This window comes from Leuciscus leuciscus (assembly GCF_965113295.1).
Source record: "Leuciscus leuciscus genome assembly, chromosome: 6".
NCBI classification, from domain to species: domain Eukaryota; kingdom Metazoa; phylum Chordata; class Actinopteri; order Cypriniformes; family Leuciscidae; genus Leuciscus; species Leuciscus leuciscus.
Window position 1 is genome coordinate 7,154,891 of NC_138730.1, and position 24,353 is coordinate 7,179,243.

The 24,353-nt window shown below is 38.4% G+C and overlaps 1 protein-coding gene across 1 annotated transcript; it reads right to left on the reverse strand.

The window, feature by feature from the left end:
• Window positions 1–1,341: 1,341 nt before the first annotated feature.
• On the reverse strand, window positions 1,342–24,125 carry LOC309501918 (uncharacterized protein). The gene is made up of 9 exons (XM_082174201.1): window positions 23,760–24,125; window positions 23,367–23,421; window positions 21,934–22,095; window positions 16,422–16,607; window positions 13,529–13,783; window positions 13,367–13,453; window positions 9,295–9,397; window positions 9,174–9,218; window positions 1,342–7,798 (listed from the first exon to the last, which is right to left on the reverse strand). The coding sequence occupies exons 1-9, from the start codon at window positions 23,825–23,827 to the stop codon at window positions 5,391–5,393; spliced, it is 3,369 nt and encodes a 1,122-aa protein (XP_082030327.1). The 5' UTR covers window positions 23,828–24,125; the 3' UTR covers window positions 1,342–5,390.
• Between the last annotated feature and the right edge of the window lie 228 nt (window positions 24,126–24,353).

Consider the following 24,353-nt stretch of genomic DNA (forward strand, 5'->3'; position numbering starts at 1 on the left):
TGAACTGAGCCTATTGTCTTCTGTTTTAGAGCTGAATCTTTTTTTTTTGTCAAAAAACGGATAAAGTTTGCAAAATAAAAGCGACACTATTGTCTTCAGTAGAGCCTGCCTGAATGGTTGTAGCCAAGTGTAAGCAGAGATGTGTCCAATAAACATACCTCTGTTCAGCCATGAACTGGTCGAAAGCTGATGACGTAACATGCAGGTAGGCCCGCCCTTACGTGATACTGATTGGTTGATTGATAAGCTTAAATCTGATTGGCTAAAGAGTACAACTCATCTGAGTAGGAGGAGAGTGCTGCCATGAAAGTCTCAAAAACATACACACATTTTAAACATTCAAAGGTTTTTGTGCACAGTCGTATATCTACGAATTGTGTTTTGCATTTGTGAAATGTATTTTATGAATATACAAATTTATTTTGCGCATGTGAATTTCTTTTCACACATTAATTTTTTGTGTGTGTACGTGAATTAGGGTTCATGCATGTGAAATTGTCTACGCATGTGTGAATCATGTTTTTTGCGTGAATTATAATTGAGACTATTCTGCCTCCATAGTCAGGAGACTGAACTGTCATTGAACTGAACTGAGTTGAGCTAAATAATGAAACTAAATACATTATATATGTATATACTGTATATATATACACATACATACTGTGTGTGTGTATATATATATATATATATATATATATATATATATATATATATATATATATATATATATATATATATAAATATATATAAGTCGCTGTTTGGAAATAGGCACATGCTTAATATGATTGGATCATTAGATCATTATTGCAGTGATTATTATGTTTCTAGCATTTTATATTTTTGGCAACATTTCTTCTAAACCTAATTGATGGAGTGCGTAGATTTTCATTTCTTGAAACGACCATGTAGAAAGACACATCATTGCCATATTGCAGGATGACAATGTTAAGATTCATCAGGCTTAAATTGTAAAATAAATGGTGTGATATTTTTTTCCATCAAGAGGTGCATCAGTGTTTGGTCAAGATCTTGAATTGACAATGCAAGAGTCCAGCACTCTGTAAAGTCTCCTCCAGCACATCCCAAAGACTTTCAATGAATTAAAGCTCTGGACTCAGAGGTGTCAGTTAAACGATTCTTAATCTACTAATGTACAGGATGAAATTAGATTCAATTATTAATACTTATGCCATATAGCTGCTTAACTAGCAAATAAAAAAATCACTTGGAGCTGTAAATCTGCAATAGGTAATGTGAGGACTTTTTTAAGATTTTAAGAAGGAGAGTAAAAAAGACCTTAACTGTGATTAATACTTTTTATTTATCAAGTGATGACTATGATTCATTTCTAAACAAAAGCAAAAGGGGTATTCAGTAAAGTATATAGTTCTATTATACATAGTTACTTTTTACAGTGATACTTGTGGATTATAGAGAAATACTATTGCCTACATGGGTTCTTTTTAAACAAGCTAAAAAAAAAAAAAATTGTGCATAAAATAAAAGTGAAAAACTAGATAAAATTATTCAGCAGAGAAGTGATATGAATGTTTATTGATAAAATACAACACAATAAATTACAATAAAACAATTTAAAAAATGCAGCATTCAAAATAAATGTTTCTACTCTGCTGTTTTATAAACCAATGTAATTGGTTGTAATGTGTCACCCCACCCCATTGTCCAGTTTGCACTCTGGTTACTCGCCATCTTTAGCTCCGGCTTGTTTTGTGGGGCATATATTCTCACCTGTGCTGTTGTCTTCATTCACCTGTTAGCTAGATCAGAAACACACTTTTAAATCCCTCTACAGAGGTGCTTTTCTTAAGGTGATTTATCTTCTAGACCTAGATATTGTCCACACTTTCTGAAATTATTTCAAATTCTGTGTGCAAAATTTATATATAATTCAAAATGAAAATGAGGATGCAGTATTTCTTATTACTCTGGTTTTTATAAGTTATACATTTTCCAAGCTTGTAATGTGATCAAATTTGCACACTATAGTCACATTATATTTATATTATGACATGTAAACAGACATTTAGTGCCATAACACACTTTTCTTTCAGTTAGTATTTTAAAAAATCAGTTAAGTCAGTAGGAAACCATACATCTCTCTTCTATACCTGCTTTGTCCTCTGTAGGGAATCAAGTGTACACACGCACCATGGACGAAGTCAGAAGACGCTAGACAGTATTTCACTTGCATCTATAAAATGGTGCCTGAATACAGCATCACCAGATTCTATTGTCTGAAGAAGCCGTGTATGGCAACACGACGCAGCATCTCGTTCCCACCTCAGGGAACCGGGTTACATTAGTAACCCTGAGACGTTCCCTATCGAGGGAACACTGCGTCATTGCGTTGATGCTTTAGAAACATTATAACCCACACCGCCATATTGACATGGTAGCCCCTGAGATCTGGGAGGAAGTGTCTCAATTCCAACAACACAGCACCTCATTTTCAGGCACTTGATTTGCCACATGAAATGAGGGCCTTTACAGCATCCCATCAGAGATGTCCGTCGTTATTGTTTTGCGATGGCAACACCCCCCGAGAGAGGGAGCCATGGTGAGAAACCGGGGATTACTCCAAATAGAAAGGGCACAAAGCCCTCTGCACATAACCCTTATTATAAGCATAGGACTTCATAAGGGGTGAAAACACTTGTTCCTGAGCCACCACTGGATGGGCCTCATGTGTAGCAATCCCAATGGTATTATTTTGGTGGCTGCAGCCATCAGACACAACAGTTTCTGGCACTGACGGATGGAAATCTCCTGACCTAGCCTCAAGCTTCCCACCAAGGTGAGAATGGAATTGGTAGTTGATGTAGTCACAGTAGTCCTCTCGATTGGTGACAAAACACTTTTCTTGTGTTTTAGTCTTAGATCCAAACTCCTTAGATGAGCAAGGATGACATCTTGATGTCAAACCTGCAACTCCTCCAACATAGCCAATATTAACCAGTCATCTATATAATTTAGAACACGATTGCCCTGGAGTCACAACAGAGCCAGAGCTGAATCCACGCACTTGCTGAAAGTGCGAGGAGAAAAGGCTAGGCTGAAGGGAAAAATACTGGTAAGCTTTTCCCCCAAAAGCGAACCTCAGGGACTTCCTGTGCACAGGCAATATCTCTATGTGGAAGTATTCGTCCTTAAAGTCTGTCGCGACAAACCAATCCTCAGAATTTTAGACACGATAAGCTTGTCAAAGTCAACATCTTGAACCGTTCTCTTGAATCTGCAGAGAACGGTTAAAAAGACGTAGATTGAGAATGGGACGCAAATCCCTGTTGTACTTGGGTACCAGCAAGTAAAGGCTGTAAAAACCTATAAAGTAAAGTTAAAAACTTTAACTCCTGCTTAAGCAACAGAATCTGCTTTTGCTTTACCATAGTGGAGAGCACCTTCTGCTTCTCCCTCCTAGAGGTTTACTCAGGACGAGAGGCAGAGGCCGTAGGCATGAAATGAGTCTATAAAATATATTAGTTTCAACTTTTAAGTTGAATTACTGAAATAAATGAACTTTTGCACAATATTCAAATTTTTCAAGTTTCACCTGTATGATTAAGTATTTTAGTTGATATTAATCTTGTCAAAGCTCTGATTTCTGATCAACACACAACAGCAATGCGGATCACATTATGGAGGTCAGGAAAGAAGCGGAGGTTCCGCTTTGGTGGCTGTGCCTGACCACTTGTAAGGAAGCGCTCCTCCAGTTTACGAGGCGCCTGATCGGACCAAACAATGTTTAACTAAAGCCCTATTCGGACGGGACTAGTTTCACAGGGGGACGTTAGAGAAATTTCTGTTTCACAGACGTACTTTGAGATTTTAATCCTGTCAGAATCTGCCATGTCTGTCTTTTTCTCACACGACCTCTGTAAAAATTCCAGAGCAAATCACCTACTGTTTTTCGTCAAACTCGGCGGTCCTCAGAGAAATCTAATCCCGTCCGAATGCGAATGTCTGTGATTGCCGAAAATGTTTTTTTTCCAAAACGCCTTTTCTTGTGTGTTTTGGTCAACGTGAACTACCGTACAATCTCTCGCTATCGCGCCGGTATTCAAGTTTCTGCTTTTTGCGCACCGATAATGGATGTAGATGTGTTCGGTACACTGCGAAGAAATAAAAAAATGAAACTGTTAAGACTGGCTACTGTAGCCTAATATCAGTTTCAGGTAAGATTACTTTCATTTCTGCACTTAATTACATAACGTGTAAATTATATAAGTTAAAACTTTTTATTCCAGTGGGTTTATTTTAAGAACCCATTTATATAAAATCATGATGATAAATGTAGGTTTAGTTTTTTTATACTACAATTTTTATAAAATGTTTACAAAACACTAACGTTAGGATGTTTTACTTTATATTTCATACGCAATCCACGCATTCTGAACACGTGATCTTCTGCAATGCCCACATGTAAAACACAGACACTCCTACCTCGGTAATAAACACGGAGATGTTAGTCCCGTCCGAATCCGTACATGAAATCACAGACGTAGGTTGATAAGAAATGTAACTCAAACGTCGTTTGGAAAACTAGTCCCGTCCGAATAGGGCTTTAGCCTAACATCGGCTGCCCGCCAGCTGCACCTGATCTAGAACCTTCCTCAACATTTAGCTCCTCAAAACCGGGACCCCATACAACGCAGCTCCTTGTCCAGATCGCAAGAAATCACAAAGTGAGCTTCCAAGTCCAGAACGGGACCCTCTGAGTCTGGAAAGAGCAAGAGAAAGGGCAGTGCCTGTCTCAGGCTCATCCAGCAGCTCCATCAGCAAACCCTATGATCTGAGTCGCCATTCTGCCTCAACAGATACAGGACCCAAACCATGGGGTGCGCATAGTGTCACTTGACTTCATCTGTGGCCAAAGGGATTGGCATATGTGCACACGTGATTCAGACAAGACGTTCCCATAGCGTTAATGTAATGACGCAGTGTCGAAGTTCCCTCAAAATGGAAACTTTTGTGCCTCATCTGTCCGTTTACTAAGCATGCCATGGGAAATTCATGTTGAATGGACATAACTCCAAAGTCCAGCAAAGGACGTTTAAAATGTTACATATTTATTATGCTACATATCAGCAGTTAGTATTTGATTATTATTGGCATTTGAAAAAAAATAAAAAAAAATAACATAATGTAAACACTACATAACTGAAATTAAACGGAAATTAGAAATGTAGCTACAAAAGTGAGACACATGAGGTTGACCGCCAATTTGCAGTCCAAGGTTAGACATTTTCACATTTACAAACACATTTACACATTTTTTTATAATTTTTTTGGCTGGATATAACCATGATAAAGTCAAATGTAAATGCAACTGTGATTTAATTAGATCGATTAAAGCACATGGTGAGTGAAAACTAACAACTGTGTTGCTGCTTTTCAAAATCCCAGGGGTAAAAGCTTGAGGTGTCCGGATCCGAGCCAAATAACATCTCAGCAACACTTTGTTGAACAGAATCAGATGAACTTGAGGATACCATTTTACTGAGCTCAGTACAGAAATAGTCAATTTCAGTAAGGTCAGCCTTTTTAGTGACTTTTCCAGCACAATGTGTAGCCTCTTCAGCTTCTTGGCTTATGTTGGTCACAAATGAGCCAATTTCAGTTGTATTAAAATCAAAAAAGTTGTTTTTCATTGGGTCAAACGCCTCAGGGTTGGGAAGGCTCATTTCAGAGGTACTCCATTCAGAACCGCTGTGGATTACTTGATTAAAATGACTAGCATTTGACACCATGGAGCTAGGTTTGAATTCTCCAGAAACATCAGATCCATCTCGGATGGGTCCAGTAATTACATTTTCCTCACTACTATAAGCATAGCTCTCCTCATTAGATGGGCAAGAACCAAAGGCGTAACAATCATCAAGTTCGGATCCACTGAGATGATCACTTAGCATATCATAGGACACAGTATTGATGAAAGACATCTGCTTGTCCTCTGGATTATTTAAATCTGTGTAAACTTGTTGAGGACTGAAGAAGTGACACTTTGTAATAATATTACCAGACTCACAGTTTTCTGTTTCTGAGTCAAATATCCCTGTATCAACTGATTCAGGACTGAATGGATCAGGGACATGGATTTCAGAGTTGCTCTGCTTACAGGTTTCCAAACCTTGGCCTTGAAAGTCAATGCTACATTTGCTTTTGTAAGTAGGTTCTGGACTAAAAGGGGCAGGGGTATCAACTTCATGATAACCAGAATCTAGTCTTGGAGCTTCATGAACAACAGTGTTCATTTCTTCTAATTCAGATACACAATCGACCGGCTCAGCAGGTATGGGACTGAATGGGTCAAAATACTGGAGTTCGAATTTACTCATGGCCAAGGTTTCAGAGCAAGACGGGCTGTGCTGTTGTGAACTACTGGATTCGGGGATGAGTTGCTCATAGACAAAAACCTGGTCAGTAGCTGATGCATCTGTCTTACTTTGCAGACAAAGGAGGTCTTGAACTGGAGAATTTGGTGTACTACTATCTGTATCCAGGAATGATGAATCAGGAACATGTTCAGCTGCAGTGAGATTTGCCTTCCATTGGTCATTCCACTCTGAATTAGACAGGATTTGGCAAGCATCTGAATCCTCAAATGTAAGACATGGAATATGTAAATCCGCCCTCTCAGAATCAGACCCTAATACTTCATTACATTTAGGAGGGTCACTGTTTGTCGTGATCTCCTGCTCCACATTCTCAAAATTGTTCTGGTCATTCTGTTCTGTAATCTGGCTGTGTTGTTCTGTGTCCTCAGGCTTTGGACTGCAACATTCAAATTCATCTATATCATTGAATTCAGGGCTCAAAGCAGGATCCTTCCAAGGCAACTGCTCATGGGACTCATCTTTCTTTATTTCATTTGGCTCAGGACAAACTGGACTATGATTATGTAGTTCAGGGCTACCAGGATCTAATCTCACAGTGAAAAAGAACATATCTCCATATTTGTAGTCATTTACATCTAAAGCAGAGGGTTGAGAAGCACAAATGGAAGGAGAAGTAGAGGCATTACTATTTATATCATGCAACTCTTCACACAGAGTACCTGGACTATGATCGCTGGAGAAACTCTCAGTATTTCCAAGTTCTGAATGAGAACAATCTTTGTCATTTACAGCATTTTGTTCAGAAGAGATATGATGCTCAAAAATCTTCTCAATATCACTTATGCCTGGGAGCGGCTCAGGGTCACACGGACTTAGAGGAAACCCAGTATAGGACCCTGCAATGATTCTCTGTAGACCACACAGTGAGTTAGCTCTTTTAATAAAACTGGATCCATCCTGAACTTCAACTCTGTCCTCCAATCCTTCAGCTTCAGCAAATATACTGGAATCGGCATCAAAAGAATTAAACACTGTAGAACTGTGACTAGAGCCAGATTCACGGACACACTCTTCATTGAACTGAGCCTCATTTGATAGATCTGGTTGCACATCATCGTGATTTTGGTCTTGTTGGGCATTTATGTGTACACCAGAATTGGTGTCACTGCAAGATTCAAGACTCCTGTTTTCAGTGGACATGGACACACAATCAAGCTCTCCAGTGGACTGTTTGAAGTCAGCAACTAGTGGCATGTTGATGGGAGTATTAAAGGTACCATAGTCTTTTACAGAGGACTGGAGAGGGTAGTGTACAGTGTCTGGAAGACTGTTCTCTGTAGTGATGAAGTCATCCTGACAATGCTTTTCCTCTGGCATGTTAACCAGGAGAGTGTCAGAGGCAAAAGGGTCTGTGCCTTTAAACGGGTCCCTTGGTAATTGCTCTGAGAAAAACAGCACCATATTAGTCACTGTCTGAGAATGGATTGACTCTCTTATTCTCTGCAATTAGTGCGTTTCTGGGTTGGGAATAGCTAACTATAAGTAGCAGTGCAACATTTATCATCAGCTAAATTCTTTTCAAAGCAGTGTAACTTTTCCAGTAACAAGCACATTTTTTAAATAGTATTGCACATGCAGTTATACAGCAGAGCAAACAAAGGTGATAATCAAACCTTCTCTCATGTAGATATGCCTGTGCAGAATTTGGGCTTTTCACACTTAAAATCGTTAACCTTGGGTTTTTCTAAAATCATGGGTTAACGGAATCTTGGGTTATCCTTTTCCACTCACTTCAGTCTTTTCCCTGGGATAGTAATTAATCCTAGAAATTCAAGTTTTGCACGGTACATTTTTAAACTCCTGGGTTAACTTTTTTATTTGCATTTTTATATGCTCATTGTGGCCGCGAGGCCGGTAGGGTGATTGCTGATGAGCGACACCTGCGCGACGCACCGGTCTCGTATCTCTCACGGAGGAGCAGAAGCATAAAAGGAGGAGCGACGACAGTAAAGAACGAGAGAGCACAGGCCTGGATTTATGTTGTGTTTTGTTTCTGTTTTATTGTATGTGGCAGCAGTCGTCCGTGAGGGACTGCTGCCTTTACTTTCGTTATGTTATTTATGTATTTATTAAAGTCTTTTGAACGTTCACCGGTTCCCGCCTCCTTCTTCCCATTACAACATTCTGTGTTACACTCGTCATTTGGGCTCTTATATACCTGTCTATACCCAGTTTGTAAGTTTTCACCATAAATGTAAGAATCATCACATCATACTGTTTACCTCTGGAACTGCAATGTGGAGCTACCCCACAAAAGCAGTGTTAAGCTACCCCACAAAAGCAGTGTAACCCCCTTTTAAAATTACAAATGTTTTAACTTTTTTTTTCTCTTCCCTAAAAGATAACATGGTTAAGTAGTGTGAAAAGCCCCATTATTATCCATTGTAATGATATTTGGCATTATGAACTTGATTCTGTTACATAGATTACATTGTTACTCTTTTTTTATAACAAATTTTGAGTAAATTTGTTTGTTCTAGTTTAATGCTCTCATCCTAATTGAGTTCCTTATTGTTGTGTACCTTATAAAATAGTGTTCTGATTGCAAAAATGACTGTAGTTAAGTAACTGCAGTGTAACTGTATTAGCTACTTAAATTATTAGTTGGTAGCTTTGGAAGATAGCTTTAAAGAAGATTCCCTAACACTAATGCATTTTTGTTATTGTGCAGTTTGAATAAAACTTACTCAAAACTTTATTTTAAATATGTACACATCATCACAGGAAAAACGTCAAGTTTTAAACAAAGTTACCAACCTGTCACATCAACCTTTGGAAAATGGTCATCTCCAAATACATCACCTGGAAATCATTAAAAAATCATTATACACATGTAAATGTACAGTCCAGAAACAATCACGCCATAACAATCACTCACCATAAGTGAAGGGGTTTGGATGGAAGAAGTCAAACTGTTTGTTTGTTGCTTGACTGGGTTGAACAATCTCAAAGTCTTCCCTCTCCATATCAGAAGAATCAGACTGTTTCAAGACAGAAACCGCAAGCTATTGAGTGCCCAGTATCAGAAAAAAAAAAACACATTTCTTGTTCAGTTTTACAATTGATTTAGTAAAAACAGATTTTTTTCAAAGATTGTTTTAGAGTGGATTTTATAGTTACTCGCTGTTTTTTTCACTTTGTTTTTCCTTAATCTGACCATTGCTGAACTGAAATCGAACTGTATCTAAATTTAAGACTTTAACAGAGCCAAACACGTATCTACAGTGGATGCTTCGATTTGCCGGCAGATAGAGAAAAAGAGATAAAACTATTGGAAGGAGGTCTTAAGGCGTGTAGAAGCTGTTGTCAAGTTTTTGGGAGAGAAGGGCCATTCCGAGGGATGTGACGAAAAACTGGGATCACCGCACAACGGGAGTTATCTTGGTTTGCTTGAACTGATTGCAGAGTTTGAAACCTTTTTACAAGAACATTTAAAGAAGCATGGGCAAAAGGGCAAAGGTAAGACCTCTAACTTGTCCTCTCGAATCTATGAAGAGTTTATCTCATTAATGGGCGAGAAAACTAAGAACATCATAGCAGCTGAAATCCAACAGGCCAAATATTTCTCTGTAATTGTAGATTCAACACCAGATCTTTCTCATGTAGACCAGTTGACATTTATTTTTAGATTTTTTAGTGCTGAGGGCAAAGTAGTTGAAAGATTTCTTGGATTTGAGCCCCTCCATAGCCACACAGGTGAAAACCTTGCTAAACCTTACTAAAAATGATGCGAGACTTGGGGTTGGACTTGTCAAATTGCCGTGGACAAAGCTATGATAATGCAAACAATATGTCTGGTATATATAACAGACTTCAAGCGCACCTGAAAATGCAAAACCCTTTAATTCACTACATGCCCTGTGCTGGTCATTCTTTGAATCTCGTTGGTGTCCGCACCGCGATGCATCTAAGAATCGATTTTTTCTCTCACACCTAATTAATACACTATGAGTGATGCAGGTAATGTCCTGTACTGGTTCTTTTAGATATTACTGCTACTTTTGAAAATGTTGATCACTGTATCAGTTGAGAGGCTCACAGTAGGTGTTTCTCAATGTCAAGGATACTTCCTTGGCAGGACTGGTCCTTCCAAGTCACTTCCTTCAGAGGCTAGGCGAGGCTCCTCTTTAGCATTCGGAGAACACGTTTTTCAACGGCTCTGGAACAGGCTAGCAAGTGCACGTCATTACGTCAGTGAAAATGAAAAACAGAGCGTTGCTATGGACGCAGTTCTGTTCACTCAGGAATATAATCGTTTTTAAATCAATAAACTCCTTTTTAATCATATTGATTCTTTGACTGTCAAGTGTGTTTAAACAGTGCGGGTCAATTTGACCCATAACATAATGGATGTAATTATTTTTTTAAAACAAATGTTTGGTAACGTAAATATACTTACATTTGAAAGCATATTGCCCCGTTAACGCTCCGACTCCGTTAACGTCCGACATTTAGAATTTTTGGAAAAAGATAGCAAAGCTGCGCGTAAATTGTAAATTCTAAATTGCATAAACTCTATAAAGGGCTGGATGGTAGATAATTTGTTCTCCCAAAGGTGATGGACAGTCTTGGCCCTTTATCTTATTCTGTTAAACATTACTTCTTGTCTTAGTAATTCATCTGTGAAACGATTACAAGTGGTTAAAAAAACTGCCACCTAGATTTTAACTAAGTCATTAAAGAGATCACATGTAACACCAATTTTAATTTCTTTACATTGGCTCCCAGTTACATTTAGAATTCAATTTCAAATTCTTGAGATAGTGTGTAGAGCATTGCATGGTCAAGCTCCTGATTATATAAAAGAGTTGTTTGCAACCTTATAACTCCAGCAGGAATCTGAGATCCTCTGAACAGATCTTTTTAGCCGTCCTTTGTTCTAGACCAAATACAATATTCCCGTTCACGCCAAGGACGATAACCAAGGATAACGATAAAGGTATAGTATAGTACTACATTTTTTTCTCAAAATTAAAGAATAGCAGAGTTCAATCCTCAGCTATAACGATAACGGCACAGAGAAACAATATCGTTGGAATCACTTTCAGAACAATCCACCTGATAAACAATAAAAACATTGACAGCCAATCAGAATCCATCCCGCTTTAAAGAGCATTTAAAGTGACAGACAAGCGTGCGCTTAGAAGTCAGCTGGTGTGGACGCTAATATAGTTATCTTTATAGTTATCATTCTTGGTGTGAATGGGCCTTAAAGTTGACTGTGCCTTTAAGGTTGTTGCTCCCAAATTGTGGAATGCTCTCCCTATAGACTTAAGATCTCTGGACACTTTTAAAAATCAGCTAAAAACCCACTTGTTTAATCTTGCTTTTGACTAAATAGTTTTGTATTACTCAGTTTTTTTATCTGATTGTTTGTTTTTAAAATGTCACTCTTATTTGTTTTCTTTTTTTACATTTGGATGTACAGGACTTTGTGACGTTTCCTCTAGAAATGTGCAACAGAAATACTTACATTGTGTGAATTAGTGGTTGACCGATATTGGTTTTTTGATGGCCGATGCCGATATCTTAGAGAGCAGGGTGGCCGAAGGCCGATATAAAGCCGATATTTTTATATATATTTATTTTAATCAATATTTAATAAATTAGAAATAAATTAGAAAACAAATCTTTAAAATAAACATGCTTTTATACTTTAGATGGCAACTTCTTGAATCTGCAATCCTATTACAGTATTTTTCACAAAGTAATTGTTTAGAAATATATGAATGTGAATAAAAAGAAGGTAAACACTGTAACAGGGCACTCAGTAATCTGGTAATTTCGTGCTGGTAATCATATTTTTTTAAATAAAGTCAAGGTAACGCTAATTTTACATACAGCACAGTGAAAACGATATGAATATGACACAGTTGGCAAATGGTTATATATCAAAAGGCCCTTGCACACTGATTCCGAAATTCGCGTCCAAAATTTTCGCACGTTAAAAAATAAATACGACCTCACGTTATGTCAATCATACTTGCACACTGACTCCGAAAGTTTCGTCTGTCAAAAAAAAAATTCGGGTTTGGGTTCGATTTTCTGCGTTTTTCGCATCCGTAACAAGCATTTGAATGGTGTTTTGACTATTTAGAGCCACAGAATGACGGATACGAAAAAAAACGCATGCGAAAATTTCGGATTCAGTGTGCAAGGACCTTTAAAGTTTTTCGATCGCGTCTCCAGTGAAGCTGATCTTCTGTTCGCATTCACTCATTTCGCACGGACCGACCGTCACTTGCAGACAGTAATGCACACTTCACAAGATATCACAGCTGGATTCGATTAAATCTGCAAGGTTTGTGAAATTAAATGTTTATTAGATATTCAGAGATTTGTTTAAATTATATAGATGCGCATTTGCTGAATATTGACGGCAAATGCTAAAGTATTTTAGCCTGAGATTGTTTGCCTTTTCTGTTACAAATAATATAAAAGCAAATGCTTTACTTTACTTACTTCGCATACCATTTCCTTTCTTTGTTTACCAGTTCTGTCTAACAAAGTATTAGATATGACTGACAGAGATCGTTAATGAAGACGGAGAATGTGATCTGAGGAGCTGCCGTTGCCGTTCTCTTATGGCGCTGGTGTGTTCTCAGCGCCGCCCGTCAAAATAAAAATCCGGAGCGCCGTCAAAATAAAAGTCCCGCTTCAAACACATCGGCCAATCAGAAAAACGTATCGGCCGATGCCGATATTTCAAAAATGCCAAATATCGGCCGATATATCGGCCTTGGCTATATATCGGTCGACCACTAGTGTGAATGCGAACTGCAGTTTGAAAACAATTAAACAAGCAATGCACTTTTAAGGCAATCAACAGATCTGAATAAACTAAATCTGTAAACTAAATAATAAACAGATCTGGCAAACTAAAAATTGACTGAACACATCCCACAACAATGCAAAACAGCAGGTACAAGCTCTGTGTATGTGTGTCCTACCTGTGGAGTGGTTGATCTGAACATAACATCCTCCTCTTTGACCTCCGTCAATGTGATCTCAGTAAAAGACGACGAGCCACTGCTCTTCTGTAATCAATAACAGATCATGAGTTCAACAAACTTATAAACAACTTGGAGCACACTGAATGCCAATGGACATACCAAGTTCTCCGTTGAATACTGCATTTTATCAAGCTCCTCTGGGGTGCTCTCCTGCTCAACATAATCTACTTCCTCTCTTTCCTGTTTGGACAAGATCTTCTCACTGTAGACATGATCACACTCGCTTTCTACAACATCCACTTTTAAAACCAACTCCTGGTCCAAACCCACACAATCAGCATCTTCTGTCATCTCAGTCATTGCACTTTCACCTGTTATGAGGCCAGCAACCAGCTCACCCAGCTTCTTTTTAACCTATTCAAAAAAAAGAAAAAAAGAAGTAAATTAAAAAAGAAAACATCACATTAAATGTACACATTGTAAACAAGTAAGAGATTGCACATCGAGAATCATGAGCAATGTCAATGATGGGACAATCCATCTCAAGTGGTCCAATAAATGTGGCTTGACCATTTTAAATTGTTCTAATTTTTGTTCGAGTGATTGCCTCTATATATTGGTATAGCAAAACTAAAAAAAATTATTTTATTTTGCTTGGTTAAACTTAGTTTGATTATCTTTGTGTCATGGCACAACTCAGGATTGCTGGAAGGTTTAGCTATACCACATTTAGGTTCAGGTATACAGTTAAAAATTTGGTTTTTACTGACATTTTCACATACATCCTCTATAGCAGCATTATACTTTAAAGTTGGAGTTTGAGATTCTGCTGGCCACAGAGCTAGGGCTACTACAAATCTGGAGAAAGCCTCCTTTATTCATGAGCTTTAAGGAATGAACAGATCAATATATGCATAAAAATAATAAAAAATAAACAGTCTCTTACAGAAATTCTGTTTATGGTTGACAAACAATAGCTTTTGCTTGTCAATGAGGTCTAATACAGTGGTTCTCAAGTGGAAATCTTCAAAAGAGCACAAATAAGCAACCAGCTTTTAAATTTTCAACCGCCTGAGATGGACTCTGAGGGCCCTTAGAATCGTCCTAATCTAGAGTTTACACTCATTCACTTCACACACTCTTAGCGTATTGTGACAGGCACATCCCTAATTGACCAAAACACATCTTAATACCTGTAAACAGGGCCTGAGTAATTTAACTAAGAATGTTACATGAAGGCGACAAAGAGACAGTGAGTCACTGTTATACCCTTTGCATTAATATCTATATTAATGATTAATTCATAAAAATTGTTGTACATAAAATAGCTGTTAAATGGAGGGTGTTCCACTGCAAATTCATTTTTGCTGTGGTACTGAAATTGGTTTGTGAAATTTTACAGGTATTGGTACAGACTGCTGAAACTTTGATATTATGTCTAAAGCGTTTTAGAGACTTTGTGCCAATTCAGCTCAGTTTACTGTAGAAAACACACTAACTTTGTGACATTCAAGATTTCATTAATGGACTTTGAAGGAATCTAGTATTTGATTTGACAAGAGCAAAAGAGTTCAGGACCAACCCGTTGCCATCTGGCGTTTTGAAAACAGTTATACACGTGTAATCGTGTTTTATTTTTGTATTTTTTTTGCAATTTTTTGCATTATGTAACTGCTTTTAACCCCTTACCTGTCAGGGATCACTGGTGATCCTGGATTATTTTAGTTCAAAATATGTTTGAGCTTATATATCTCAATATTAATAACAGTCTGGTTAATTTTGAGTCTTGAACTATAAACTCTCAAGGGTTGGCTTTCTAAATGTATGTGTGTTATGTTTCTATTCAGAATTACTTATGAGCAGTAACCTTTTTATTTTGGGCATTTCATGTATGCAGCACTTGCCAAAATTGGGGGTGATGTAATGACACGTATACGTGTACGTGTAATCGTGTTTTTTTTTTGTTTTTTTTTGCGATTTCACTTGAGTTGATGTAGGCCAATTATAATAGTGGCCTAGGCATTGAAGTCACAAAGACAATAGGGCTCAAATCAGATCACAGACAGGATGTAAAACAGTCATGTATTGTTATTATTATTTATTTTTTTGACAAAAAAACTACACAAACCTTATAAGTGAACCTCAAATAAAATAGCATACTAGTTTTCGCAACCAAGAATCGTGAATCGAATGAAATGTTGGTATTTTGAAAACACTATTTTCCATAGAGATTTAAAATATATATATATGTGCAGTATGGATATATATTTATATAAATAAAGTATGTTGCTGTTTTGACCTATTGTTTTCTCTCAAGTCAAGTCACCTATATTTCTATAGTGCTTTATACAATACAGATGGTTTCAAAGCAGCTTTACATTGATAAACAGGAAAACAGTGATTCAATGGTGCAAACAGAGTTCAATTCTGCTGTAAAGCAGCTCTAAAAAGAAAACAGTAAAGTCATTATTCAGGTTAAATCCGTTAATTGTTGATTCAGTGGGGTTCAATCCTCTCTCTTTACTAGACTTCATTACTAATGTGGGTTCAGCCTGTGATTGAAATAGCAGGGAAAAAGGTATTACTGTGTCCGACGGGGCTCTTCTCAATATTATATGAGTTAATTTGCTATTACTTTATCAAATAGTTAATTAAAAGATTTAAATACTGTTTTTACTTTCTCTTTTGTCTTGGTAAGTAGAGGAGTTAGAGAAATATTGTATTTTAGCCCTCATTTCTTCTATTAATTTTAGTTTCTGTATGTAGCAAGTTTTTATGGATGTTTTCTCATCCCACTCCTAAAGACTGTGCTTTCAGTGTATATATATATATATATATATATATATATATATACACAATATTTACATATATTTGCTGTGTTCCTGTTTATTTTGGGTCCACACCACACCTTAGATGTAGAAAAGAGATGTAGCAAAGCTAGAATCTAAATTTATAAAACTGTATACCAAAGCATAATTTCACTTAGTTAATTAATTATGTGAAGTGTCTATTTGAACTGATACCAAAAATATGCAAAAGACTGAATTGTGACCTGTACGATCTCCTCGAACACGTCCTGCAGCGGAGAGATCTGTTCATGCAGGCTTTCTGCGTGTGCTCTGGCATACGCCACTTCCCGCTGGATCTGGAGCAGGTCTTCAGCCGCAGCACACAGCTCGCTGTCGTACTGCTGTACGGTCTGCTCCAAGTCCTGCTGCTCCTCCTGCAGGCACTGCAGCTGCACACACACAAGGTCAGACACACAAACAGATGGCAGCGACTTAAGGCCATGTTTTATTTGTACCCCAAACCTGGTGTAAATTGTGGTAAACTGTATTTGTATCCCAATTCTAATACTAACTTACAGTAAAGGGCCATCACTGCAATATGTATATTGTGTTTTTTCTGTGTGCATGTGTAAAACTGTATTTGCGAATACAACAGAAACTCCACACCAAAGCCCTACTCTAACCTACACAAATTAACAATACTTGTTTTAACATAGCATTTGTAGTAAAACCATAGCAATCACAATTATACTACAGTTATGGTTACTAAAACCATGGTTACTAAATGGATACTGCAGTATTTCTAGTAAGTTACCATTGTTTTAACACCATGTGTAACGCCTTTTCAATAAAGCCAGAGGTGACTTGGGAGTGGCGTACGAGTATATGAATTAACTTCAGTAAATTCAAGTTCCTTAATATTGCTCAGTACCTTCCTTAATTCTCCAAAAATCTTCAAAGACACACCACCACTGTCCTATTGTCATCACTTCTTCAAACAAGGTCCAGCATGTGCATACAAAACATGAACACAACCAGTTGTCCAAAATCACCTTCTCTCTACTGCCACCCAAAGGTAATTGTTATCTTTCAAATCTTCCCAGTTACTAACTCCAACCAACTTGCTAGCTATCCCCATGCCTATATTGCCTCCCAATGGTCAATAACAACACTGTAACAATAACAACGGCCTGGTCACTAGGGTTGGGTACCGAAACTCGGTTCTAATAGAGAACCGGTTCTGATGTAAACGGTAGTATCGAGACCGAATAAGAACGAAACTTTCGGTGCCTGACTTTTTTCACCGCCCCCTATAAAACATCTCGCGGCACGAATGATCCAATAACAAAACATCTCTAGTTAACCAGCAGAGCATTCATTTAGTTCGTTTGTTAAATAAGAGACGATCTAGCGCTGAACTGTTTTTTTTTAAATGATCGAAGTGCTCGTTGCCGCTGCGATCAGTGGCGCGGATACAGTGTTTTCTCTTGTGGCTCGCGCACACCGCACTTTCTTCACTCGGATGCGCGCTTCAATACGTTGCAGAGATCGATCTATTTATGAGGCGTCGTCTATATGAGTATGTGCGCGGAGAGTTTGTGTGTGCGTGCTCGCGTCTCAGATGAGTATGTGCGCGGAGAGTTTGTGTGTGCGTGTGCTCGCGTCTCAGATGAGTATGTGCGCGGAGAATTCCGCGCGTCTCGTGTGTGTAGAGTTTGTGTGTGTGTGTGTGTGTGTGTGCGTGAGCGACTTTAGATGTGACGTTGTGCATTTCATATAGTTGGAGCATTTAGCAGTATACATGTATGTGTGACTACTTAGTATATGTGTATGCAAGCGTTTTATGTGTGCGTGAATGAAGTTCGATTTAAGCCCTAGACGGCGCCTCATATCTATTAGTTCTGGTGAAATAAAAAAATATAGCCTAATGCACACAAAGTGTCCCTGCTTGATATACAACCACTGATGAGCATAATCGGTTTAAAAAAAACAACTACAAACAAACAAACAAAAAACTACGAATGCAGATTAGAACCCAAAACCTCTGACACTCTCGACTAAAGTTCAAGTTCAGCTGCAGTGTTCCTCTTCGGGTAAGTCTAGTATTTTAATGCCAACTGCAAATCTTGCATATCAAGTATGAAGTATATCAAGTATATTTATATGAGGCTATACTATGTGTGTTAAATATTTCTGCTCAGTGTCAGATATTTCTCTGTTTTGTAAAAGTCTAATATAATATATAATATATATAAATAATATGAGAAGACAAAATTTTGATCTTAACTTAAGTGTTTTAGGCTACATCAGTAGCCTTTTAAACGGCACAATTTTTTATTTAATCAGAAATCAGAAAATCTTTTTCAGAAAACACACATAGGTATTATTTTTTTGATAAAGTGTGTGCGGTTTCGTTTTCTTAAGTACCGGTTTAAGAAAAATACCGAGTAGGTACTGGTATCGGATAAAACCCAACCAATACCCAACCCTACTGGTCACGCAGGTCCACAAATCAGACCCTTCCTGTCAGGACATGCGGTAAAGCTCCTCGTCCAAGCTCTTGTCATTTCACGACTGGACTACTGCAATGTTCTACCGGCGGGCCTTCCAGCCAGCACGACTAAACCTCTGCAGATGACCCAGAACGTGGCAGTATGTCTGGTCTTCAATCAGCCAAAGAGAACCCATGTCACACCCATCCTGACTTCACCCCACTGGCTCCCAGTTGTGGCCAGAATCAAATTTAAGGCTTTGCCGCTGGCTTTCCCTCCCACCAGATATGGTCAGTGAATGAGCAACGCCTTGTTGTTCATTCACAATTAGGGTTGGAAAACGAATATTGATTCCGATTTTTGAATTGGATACTTAAGTTCAGGAATGGGATACTTGTTATGAAATAAAATAAATTATTTTGCTTATCGATTCCTGTGTGTGCATTTTAATGTGGTTATGAAAGAGAACTCAATTCACACAAATTATGTCAAAATATCCTCGCAAACATGAATGTGAACAGTTGAGAAAGAAAACGCATGTGTAACAGTATATTGGATCCGTGCGTTAGCTCTTAAAGTGACAGCAGCCTCATAAACCTGCTTTTTATATTTGATTAAAATTTTTTAACTTTGTTAAGATGTATTTATTTTTTGCTATTGCTGATTTGCTTATTTCGAAACTGGGAATCAATGAGAATTGGAATCAATAAGCAGAATCGGCACAGGAATTGTAAACGCTAACATTCAAACGATACACAACCCTATTCACAATGAGGCACAGTCACTCTCCAAAACCTTCACTCTCTCTGTTCCTCTCTGGCGGAATGAGCTGCCAACTTCCACATGAACTCCTGAAACCATCACATATGGCAACTTAAAAAAAAAAAAGTAAAAGAAAAGCTGGAAGGGAAAGAGTTAACTATAAAGTTTTTTAAAAAGTAAAAAAAAAAAAAAAGTGAGTTTTAGGGCGTTTTCACACCTATAGATAGTTTGTTTTGTTCCGAAACAGGGACTTCATTTGTTACAATGTTTTCAAGAAGCAGCTGAAGACACAGCATTTCTCCTCTTCTCTAGCTTGCTTCCTAATCTAGTGGTCTAATAAACCTTGCATTGCATATTACAAATATTTTTGGCTCTCTGACGATTGCTTTTGTTCCTCTTTTGTAAGTCGCTTTGGATAAAAGCACTTGCTGAATGCATAAATGTACATGTAAAAACAAACGATGCATTAAATAACTAACTGTACCTGTGAGCACACTGTGCTGTAATGACATTTGTATGCTATTAGAGACCCACCAGTAGAAAAGTGTATTAATTGTGTAATCGCTCGATCTCTATTCAAATAGCATCAGAAAACTGGATTATCTGCATTAAGCGAAACATTAACAAAAACGTCTAAGTCTGCCTTCCTTTTTAAGTACACTCGCATCTTATTCATCCAAGCTCTTACAATTTGAAGATTGGACTACTGCAGTGCTCTTTTGGCCGGCCTTCCCGCCAGCATGACTCCGCCAATGGTTCAGAACGCAGTAATGTTTCTGTCTTTAATCAAGCAAGAAGAGCTGACATCACACCCGTCCTGGGCTGCGTGTACACGGCAAGTCTTAATGAACAGATCTGATCTTATAACTGGATCATATCCAATGTTTTGTCCTGCCAGTTTACACTCACATTAGACACGACTGGTATCCGATATCTGTGTTTACATTAATCCACGCCCAAAATGATTCTGTTGTTGATCGCTTTATTATGCGACATGGTTCATCACCCTCGGGTTTTAAATGGCTTTACTAAAATTATTTTATAATTCAACCAATCGGGTGGCCATGATTATTTGCCAGCATGGATCAGTTCAAATCTGTCATGGATGTTTGCAGTGCAAAATCTGACTGAACCGATATAGACCGGAAAATAGTGGTAATGTTTATTTGTTGGTTTAGAAGCACAGTAAGATTTCATTTTTTTTGGAATGAATAAGAAGGAATTAACAAGAGAGAGAGAGAGAGAGACAGAGAGAGAGAGAGAGAGACAGAGAGAGAGAGAGATTGTGAGTTTGAATTACCTGCGTGCGTCAGCATGTAATAGTGAAGCTGCTTGTTTATTTATATAATAACATAACACAACATAACAATTAAATATATATTTTTTAAACCAGAGGCTCTGTTCTTTCTTTTTATATATTGCATGTTCAGATAGTCATACAACAAAATATTCTGGGGGCCATGGAAATTTGGTGAAAAACGCTGGCGGGGAAAGAGGGGGAAAAAAGAGTTTTAGTGTGAGCACATACAGGCACATCTTGTCACGGTTCATGGGTTCACTGACTCGCCCTCGCTATGTTGTGTGTGTGTGTGTGTGTGGTGGGTGTGGCTCATTATCGCTGCTGATGAGTGGATCAGCGGCAGCTGAGTTTCATGATTGGCGTCCTGTTTATTGTCTGTGATTTCGTCCTGTCTTTGTCAGATCGTTTTGTGTTCTCCTGGAGTATTCTCCATGCTTGCAGTTCCTGAGACTTCGTTCCTGGTTCTTGCCTTTTCATCTCCTGTACTCCTGAGGATCATCTGTGATTGCCTGGACTATCTGCCCATGCGTCCCTGCGTTACCGAGCCCATATCATTCTCTGCCCACGACGCCTGACCAGCATCTCTATCTATTTCCTGTATTATCAATAAATATTTCTGTTTCACTCGCGAGTGGATCTTTTGGCTTCATTTCCAGAGCCTGACACCTCTGCTTCATGATATGACATTAAAAAGCGATCTCTGTGGGAACCGTGTTGCTGTCGCCTTGCGGTGGCTTGGCATTCCGAGGGGAATCAGATATACACGTTTAGACACAGGTCAGATGTCCAGATATCGGATGTGTGTCTGATTTAAAACAACAGTTGGAAGTGGTTCAGTGAGTAAAAAATGTGATTTTCTTTAGTACCAGTGTAAACGCAGCCTTGGCTTCACGGCACTGGCCTGTAATCCGGGGACGTCAAACACTGTTCTGCAGAGTTCAGCTCCAACCCTAATTAAACAGCTGATCCAGGTCTTTAGGTGTTGTTAACTTGTTGGAGTTGGCTGGAGCTAAGCTCTGCAGGACAGTGGCTTTCCAGGAGCACAGTTTGACACATGTGCTGTAGATTGACAATGAAAATGATTTGAGGGGTGAGTAAAAATGAATTTCTGTGGTAACTGACAGTAGGATACTGATCCATTTAGAGCTTGAGTTGTATTTAACCTGAAATAACCCTTTAAACAGGAACATTTCTCCAGAAATCATTTAAAGATTTGCTTACCACTTCCCGCTCCCGTTTCTGGAGGTCATAGATCACCTTCAGCTCTTCCTTCAGCTGTGTCTTCCTCTCTTCCAGCTTCTCCATGCTCTCCTGTGTGTCACGGCACAAAGCCTTGACCGTCTGAAGAGTCTCCTGTTCCATATGCACCTCATCCTTCAGACCCTGAGGATATATTCATGAGGATATGTTACCCTGATCTAAATCACTAAACTCTTTATCACTGATAACAGCCGTACTGTATGTCATCTTCTATCACATAAGTCCTATGACCTTTTGTGCAGATTATGAGAGAACATTTTTCCAACTTCCTACAACTTTTCAAAAAACTTGGGTGAACCCAAAGTCTAGCGCACAACAAGTTACACTTTATTTTAAGGTGTCCGTAGTACAGTGTATTTATACATTAAGTACTAAGTATTAATAATTAACAACATGTACTTCATATAGGATTAGGTTAAGGATTGTGGTTTGGTTTAGGGTTAATTGCATGTAATTATGCATCATTTGTAGTTATTACTACAGTAACTACATGTAATGTGTAACAAGGACACTATAAAATAAAGTGTTACCACAAGTCGATATTTTTTCTCCCCAAAAGTGCTGTGAAAACCGGTCTGAGTTTGACACAGAAAAACAAAGTGTTTTTAAACAGAGTTATTCTCAAATAACTGACAAACACACATTCTCTGAGAGAGTGTTTGCATTTGTTAGAAGCGTGCTAACAGTGCTAACAAATAATGGTTCGGTATACCTTGATTTTATCAAAGTCATATTCATTTGAAGTCATCATTGCTTCCAGAAAGTTTATTTTGTTTAATTACGTTTTACTGTATTTTAAAAATGTATTTATAACCTATTTTAATGACAGTGGTGGCAAAACACTTGTGTGTACTTTTTGAATGAATGTTTATTATTTTATTCATCAAAATAAAACAACTGTTGCTGATATATTTTGAACAAACATAAACCCAATTGCTCAAAATACATTATTTTAGGTAAAGTATTTGAATCACAACCAGGGGCTTTTTACCTCAGCCGGTATCAATGTGCCAGATCATATATCATATGGCGCATTTTTCTTAAGGGGTGTCTAGCCCGTCACGACATTAATTTATGATCTCTGTGGTATATCACACATGTTGCTGATCTCCAACACTAACACACGAATAAAGACTGGCATGGAACTTGTATTTTGAGAAACCATATCACGGTTAAAAATATACAATCATGACAATAAAGTAAATCTCACATCAAACGCTATGCAAAACAAATATCGACGACTGACTCTTCCAGAGTAATGCGCTGAAGAGATGCGCGCTTCAGACGCAGAGGAAGACAGCACTAAAGTGGCCGTAAATTACAGCTAGAGCTCATCAGTGCTGCTACTTCTACAGAGCCTGTGTATCGTGCAGAAAATAACACTGTAACGTTACCTTGATTTCCTTATCGTCAGAATAGTCGTTACCCTGAGCCTGAAGCTCCGTGTCCCTGAAACAATAAATCACGTAATGAAGCAAACTGAAATGCCAATATTTCCGCAAGATTTCAGTATGATTTCCATGGCTCTGATTTAAGCGCATATAAACACAAGATCCCTGCAGACATACGTTCAAGATTATGCAATCCATACGTGTCAGATGATGTCAGGATGATGAATCATATACGTACAGTACATGCAAACCTTATGGCATTATTATTTCAGTGCATAATTAACCTCGACGTGCAAGGTGATGTTTTTTGAAGGATGTCGGTAAAATCGCATTTAAAGACATAGACTGCGTGCAGCTGCTGATATGTATAAAGATAAGGATCATGCATTCGTGTACCTGGCAGCGGCTGCAGCGCGCGCTCGTGCCGGCCGCAGGCAGTCTAGAATAAAGCGCATCATATTCATACGCGACACATCATCTGCAGCACACACGTCACACGAGCGGGTTAATGCATAGCTTTGGAAATATTCTTTCGACTCTCTATGAAGTGCATGCTGTCAAATAAAGACGTGTGAATGAGACGTTCTCCTTGAATCGCTGTCCGCTCTCCTTCAGCTGCGGCGGGGATCACGTGACAGCGGGCTCTGGGCTCGTGACGGCGGACACTGCACGAGACCGACGATCCGAGCCAGAACCGACCGGCCCCATATGGCACGTGTCCACTGGCGTAGAAGGAACCCGCTGAACACGCACACACACATCACTATAGTGTGCTGCCGCTGTGGGGGCGTGTCACTAATACATACAGCAAGAGTTTTCACTACACCATCAATAAAAGCATACTATAGAAGCCTGTGAAAAATCTCAAGTTAAAACTAAAGTCTGAGATCTCTAGAGTTACGACACTTATGGGCAGAAAATAAAATGTACAAGTACATGTCCGTGCTTTGACAACAAAATTGAATTCATATATGCAAAGTGCTTTTAATA

What these genes read in the sequence shown, in the direction of transcription:
- LOC309501918 (XM_082174201.1), bottom strand. Translation starts at nt 23,827, where the DNA reads ATGAATATGATGCGCTTTATTCTAGACTGCCTGCGGCCGGCACGAGCG. An exon ending in CGCGCTGCAGCCGCTGCCAG is followed by an intron (nt 23,422 to 23,759) that starts GTACACGAATGC and finishes TTATTGTTTCAG; the next exon opens with GGACACGGAGCTTCAGGCTC. An exon ending in AGTATTCAACGGAGAACTTG is followed by an intron (nt 13,454 to 13,528) that starts GTATGTCCATTG and finishes TATTGATTACAG; the next exon opens with AAGAGCAGTGGCTCGTCGTC.